This window comes from Chiloscyllium punctatum, chromosome 7 (assembly GCF_047496795.1).
Source record: "Chiloscyllium punctatum isolate Juve2018m chromosome 7, sChiPun1.3, whole genome shotgun sequence".
NCBI classification, from domain to species: Eukaryota; Metazoa; Chordata; class Chondrichthyes; order Orectolobiformes; family Hemiscylliidae; genus Chiloscyllium; species Chiloscyllium punctatum.
Window position 1 is genome coordinate 92,037,342 of NC_092745.1, and position 6,383 is coordinate 92,043,724.

The window sequence follows — 6,383 nt, forward strand, 5'->3', positions numbered from 1 at the left end:
AAAATTAATTATGTATTATTTTGTTCATCTAGATGACAATTAAAAGCGATATAATTTTAATTTCAGCACCTGGTTCGTACTTTTCCAGTTGTTGAAGAAAATGTACGAAAAGCCATAGGAGAAACTCTTTTTGAATTATACATGGTAATTCTTTAATCATTCTTAGTTATAGTAACTTATGACAATAATAGAGTGGAATTGCATCACTTTTCTAAACTTTTTTTTATTGAGTCGTAGAGACATACAGCACGGAAACAGACCCATTGGTCCAACTTGTCCATGCCGACCAGGTATCTCAACCCAATCTAGTTCCACCTGCCAGCACCTGGCTCATACCCTCCAAATTTTTCCTATTCATATACCCATCCAGATGCCTTTTAAATGTTGCAATTGTACTAGCCTCCACTACTTCCTCTGGCAGCTCATTCCATACACGTACCACCCTCTACATGAAAAAGTTGCCCCTCAGGTCTCTTTTATATCTTTCCCCTCTCATCCAAAACCTATGCCCTCTGGTTATGGACTCACCCACCCCAGGGAAAAGACCTTGTCTATTTATCCTATCCATATTATAATTGCCCCTTTTTAAAAAATATAGAGCTACACAGTCATTTTACATAGATAAAACGGTTTTGAAATCATTTTCAGGTAATATTGGATTGGATTATATATAACCTTTGACAATTAGTGTGAATACTTACTTTTGTCTTTTTAAAATTTCCTCTTTTTTAAAAAAAACTTTTGTCCCTTGATTGCTTAGAAGGTACAGCTTTCATCTATTGTAGCGTGGGTGCAGATAACCTCCTACATTTGATTTGGTCTTTGCTAAATTAGCTGAGCTCGACCTGGTACTCTGTTACCTTGAAGTGGGCAGGGAAAAGGATCCCTCAGGACTCTTGGGCCCAAGTAATTTCCAGTAACCTCTGCTGAGATCTATTAAAAATATTGTCCAAATTAGTAACAGGTTGACATGCTTTTGACACAAGCAGAACAGTAGGAAAAAAAAATCACTGTAAGGCACTTCAAATAATTGATGTAATCCTAGGTACAACTCTTTGTCCATTTGCTCTGTTGTTGTCATATGACAAAATAATCTTTGGGGATGTGAAGGAAGGAGAAGAAAATATCACAACTAATCTTTCTTCACAATGTTGTGTTTACTAATCCAGATTTGCAGTAATCATTGAGTGATGCATGCACTGAAATTCATTGCACCATTCAGTATATCCAAGAACCTACCTTTGAACAACAAAAAAGAATATAGAAAACCAACTTACTAGAAAATAAGTAATCATGACCAGGAGAGAACAGTGATGTATTTTGTTGTTTTTAACTTATGTATGTATCTTTTAAATCAATATAGACAGATCCTGAGAGATTTTACTTGAAGATAGACTCCGTCCAAGCTGCTGTTTTGGTTGGAAACAAAGTCAATATTCCAGGAAGTAAGGCAGAGTTAACGTTGTTTAATAAGCAGTAGAAATATATATTTCACTAGTTGAATAATAGCATTACTGTAATAATTGATTATCGTTTACCCCAACAGTTGAAGACGTACCAGAATAAAACAATGCTTTTAGGTATAGCATGACAAGAAGAAGCTCCTTTTTTAAGCCGTGTAAAAGATGAATGCAACATTTTAATGAATCGATTACATTTTCAAATAGACTTAAGGTAGATGGAACAAAACTGTGCTTGGATTAGCTCAATGACTTTCTAATTCTATTTTAAAACGTAGTGGAACTTCATTTTACTAGTGATTATTATGCATTTATCTAGTGTACTTGAAGTGATTTTAACAATGTGAATACGAGCTATTGGTTTATTACCAGCTCTGTACACCATTAGAATGATTAAAATTCAATTTCTTAATTATTTGAGTGTATTTTATATAAAATATACACTGGTATAATTTCTGGTATCAACTATCCCATTGTTCCTGTCTTTCAACCTATTAAAAATATTTGAAGTGTGTAACTGTTGATACTCAAGTCTGCGTTTGTAGGAAAGTTACTCAAAATATTTAATCTATACTTTCTAATTTGTTTTTATGAACTATGGCTAGGAAATATTTTCATTTTGGAAAATGATGAGCTGCAGATTCTAGTTGAATGTACTAATGCTGGTTTCGGGGGAGGCAAATTAGAATGGGGCAAGAATGCCTCAGCAGCATCTTGCAGTACTGTTGCAGACAAACATTCCTGATTTTGGTGACAGAAAATAATACGTTCTCAAGTTATGCTGTAAATCTGGACACCCAGGAGGGGCCTCTCGGTTCCGCAATCGGTCAAATAAACACTAGCAGCTTGGTCTGATTCAACAATTTATTACGACATCTGGCGTAGGTTATCCAGCAACACAGGGGTTAAGCCCCTCTGTGTACTCTGGAAAGGCTGCTGTGCTTTAGCTTAAACACAGGCAACGTTTATAGGTCTCTTAGCAAACAGAACAGACCTAATTGCAAAATTAATCCAATAAAATGACAAATAGACATAAAATTTAAACCAATGATATTTGTTGGGAACTGACTTGCTATGCACGCCTTTATCTCCAGGACACCTGGTTTCTAAGGTCAATTCAGGATACTTTCATAATGTCATATCTTATTTAGTTAATTCATACTATGAACAGGGCATTATTTGATAATCTCTTTCAATTAGTTCAGGAATGTAGTTTTCAGCAGAGTTAGATGCCATTATAAATAAAAATGTTAATTCACTCCTAAAAGCCATTTTTAAATGTTATTTTATGTTACTTGCATTAAGAAGCCATTTTGTAGTTAGTAAAAGCATGCATTAAATGGTTGCTCCTGACAACAGCCTAAATCCAGATTTTAGATCCTCAGTGCCACAGTGGAGGAAGTTATTAAATGGAGTCCTTAAAGAATCAATTTTACTATCATGATGGTTTCTAAATTACAGCAATGACTTGGAGTCACTGATGTAATGTGGGTGTTTGTAACATTCTTACTTTTGAAGGGGTGGGTTCACCTTTCATCCCAGAAGTTTTAGCACAAGTCACACAGAAGGAATACTGCACAGTTGGATTGCTATCATTTGTGTGAGACATTGTGGAACCAACTAGTAATAAGGCAGTTTTAGGTTTAGTATTATGCAGACCTGGAGTTAAATCGTAATCTCAAAATATTTGCTGGCAAACTCATGTTTGTGACATACTCCACTCACAAACAGGAATCTTAAAACAGCAATTCTGTAGCTTTGGGGAGAGAGCTTCCTAAGGTTAGTTGGGTAAATAGAGTAAAAGGTAAGTTTGTGAATAAAGTGGGAAATGTTTAAAGAGTCAATTCAGCTGCAGCAACTCACAAAGTCAAACAGCCTGTTCTCTCTGTTGATCTTACAAAACTTCTATCAGTGATGTTCATTGACATGTTGGGATACCTGTAATCTGACCTCAAAAATGGCTTCCTCTGTTGTCCAATGTGGAATACATTGTGTCTAGATAGAAATATTAATTAGCTATTATTGATTCCAAACTCCTTTTCATTTCTGAATACAATGTACCTTTATATGATCTAATTTATGAATGGGTTGCTCCATCAACACTCGAAATGTATAAAAAAAGTGTACAACCATTTCTGTGAAGTATCTTTATGCTGATGTAAGAAAGGTGGTAAAGCAAAGACAGGAAACTGTATAATGATGAGCCACATATCAGTGTGGGCAGGTTGTTGGATGGGATCCTGAGGGGCAGCATTTTCATATATTTGGAAAGTAAAGGATTGTTTAGGGTTAGTCAGTGTGGCTTTGTGCATAGGAAAAAGTGAGGACTGCAGATGCTGGAGATCAGAGCTTAAAATGTGTTGCTGGAAAAGTGCAGCAGGTCAGGCAGCCTCCAAGGAGCAGGAGAATCGACGTTTTGGGAATGAGCCCTTCTTCAGGAAATCTTTGTGCACAGGAAATCATGTCTCACTAGTCTGACTGGGTTTTTTGAAGTATTAATAAAGAGAATTGATTAAAGCCGAGCAGTGGATATAATCTATATGGACTTCAATAATGCATTCAACAAGATTTCTCATGGTAGACCAGTTAGAAAGGTTGGATCATGTGGAATACAGAGAGAACGAGTCATTTGGATATAGAACTGGCTTAAAGGTTCAAGGCCGAGGGTGGTGGTGGATGGTTGCTTTTCAGACTGCAGACCTGTGACCAACGGTGTGCCACAATGATCAGTGCTGGTCCACTGCTTTTCGTCATTTATATAAATGATTTCGATATGAACATCAGAGGTATGGTTAGTAAGTTTGCATTTGACACAGCAGATGGTGAAGAAGGTTACCTCAGAGTAAAACAGGATCTTGATCAGATGGGTCAATGGGCCGAGAAGTGGCAGATGGTGTTTAATTTAGATAAATGTGAGGTACTGCATTTTGCAAAGGCAAATCAGGGCAGGACTTATACACTTAATGGTAAGGTTCTGGGGAGTGCTGCTGAACAAAGAGACCTTGGAGTGCAGGTTCGTAGTTCCTTGAAAATTGAGTCGCAGGTCGATAGGATAGTGATGAAGGCATTTGGTATGCTTTCCTTTATTGGTCAGTGCATTGAGTATAGGAATCGGGAGATACAAGACATTGGTCAGGCCGCTTTTGGAATGTGTGCGCAGTTCTGGTCTCGCTGTTATAGGAAGGATATTGTGAAACTTGAAAATGTTCAGAAAAGATTTATATGGATGTTACCAGGTTTTGAGAGTTTGAGCTATGGGGAGAAGCTGAATAGGTTGAGACTATTTTCCCTGGAGCATTGGAGGCTGTGGTGTGACCATATAGAGGTTTATAAAATCATGAGGGGTGGAGAGTCCAAAACTAGAGGGCATAAGTTTAAGATGTGAGAGGAAAGATTTAAAAGGGACCTAAGGGAAACATTTTCATGCAGAGGGTGGTGCCTGTATGGAATGAGCTGTCAGAGGCAGTGGTGGAGGGTGGTACAATTACAACATTTAAAAGGTATCTGGAGGGGCATATGAATAGGAAGAGTTTAGAGGGATATTGGCCAAATGCTGGCAAATGGGACTAGATTAATTTAGGTTATCTGGTTGGCATGGATGAGTTGGACTGAAGGGTCTGTTTCTATGCTGTACAGCTCTATGAATCTATGGTGGAACATTACAAATCAACTCAGGCAATCTTACCACAGAATTTTGACTAACACCACATAAACTTAAAATTAAATCAGATGATTGATGAATTACATCATATTTGGAGTTGATACTGAATCAGAAGTTAACTAAAGATTTAGAACATAGTTTTTGACCCAGTATCAATCCTGAATACAATGCAATTTGGATATGCATGTACTCAAAGGCAGTTGAGAATCACAGTGAAAAACAGGAACCACTATTTACAAACAGTTCATTGTACAATAAAGATAATCAATAGAAATGACCACACAGTTTTAAAAATCAGCAAATTCAGGGGTAGGGATTAACTAGTAGGATGCCACAGGGTTCAGTCCTTGGACCCCAGCTATTTACAATCTATATTAAATGACTTGGATACAGGGACAGAAAGCTGTATAGCCAAATTTGAGGATGACACAAAAATAGGTGGGATAGTAAGTTGCAATGAAGAAATAAGAACCTTGCAAATGGATATAGATAGGTTAGGAGAGTGATCAAACATGGCAGATGAAGTTTAACGTGGATAAGTGCAAGGTCATGCATTTGGATTGAAAAAATGGGAAGATAACCTATTATCTTAATGGGGAGAGACTTCAGGGTGATCCGATGCAGAGGGATCTAGGTGTACTCATTCATGAGTCACAAAAACAGCATGCAGGTACAGCAGATAATTAAGAAAGCAAATGGAATATTGGCTTTTATAGCTAAAGGAATAAAATATGAAGGTAAGGAAGTATTTTTGTATCTAATACTTTGGTGAGACTGCACCTGGGATATAGAGTCACAGAGATGTACAGCATGGAAACAGACCCTTCGGTCCAACCCATCCATGCCGACCAGATATCCCAACCCAATCTAGTCCCACCTGCCAGCACCCGGCCCATATCCCTCCAAACCCTTCCTATTCATATACCCATCCAAATGCCTCTTAAATGTTGCGATTGTACCAGCCTCCACCACTTCCTCTGCAGCTCATTCCATACACGTACCGCCCTCTGCGTGAAAAGGTTGCCCCATCATTCTCTTTTATATCTTTCCCCTCTCACCCTAAACCTATGCCCTCTAGTTTTGGACTCCCCTACCCCAGGGAAAAGACTTTGCCTATTTACCCTATCCATGCCCCTCATAATTTTGTAAACCTCAACAAGGTCACCCCTCAGCCTCCGACGCTCCAGGGAAAACAGCCCCAGCCTGTTCAGCCTCTCCCTATAGCTCAAATCCTCCAACCCTGGCAACATCCTTATAGATCT

General features: G+C 38.1%; 1 protein-coding gene across 6 annotated transcripts in view; it reads left to right on the forward strand.

The window, feature by feature from the left end:
* Positions 1-1,872, forward strand: part of LOC140479932 (armadillo-like helical domain containing protein 1) — a 63,301-nt gene extending 61,429 nt beyond the window's left edge. For 4 of the 6 annotated variants that reach the window (XM_072574330.1, XM_072574329.1, XM_072574334.1 and 1 more), the window contains 2 exons: positions 67-144; positions 1,364-1,872. In XM_072574330.1, the coding sequence (XP_072430431.1) occupies positions 67-144; positions 1,364-1,480 (195 nt within the window). In that variant the 3' untranslated portion in view covers positions 1,481-1,872. The remainder of the gene's footprint in view (positions 1-66; positions 145-1,363) is intronic. The other 2 variants (XM_072574333.1, XM_072574335.1) reach the window with 1 other exon arrangement.
* The last annotated feature ends 4,511 nt before the right edge of the window (positions 1,873-6,383 follow it).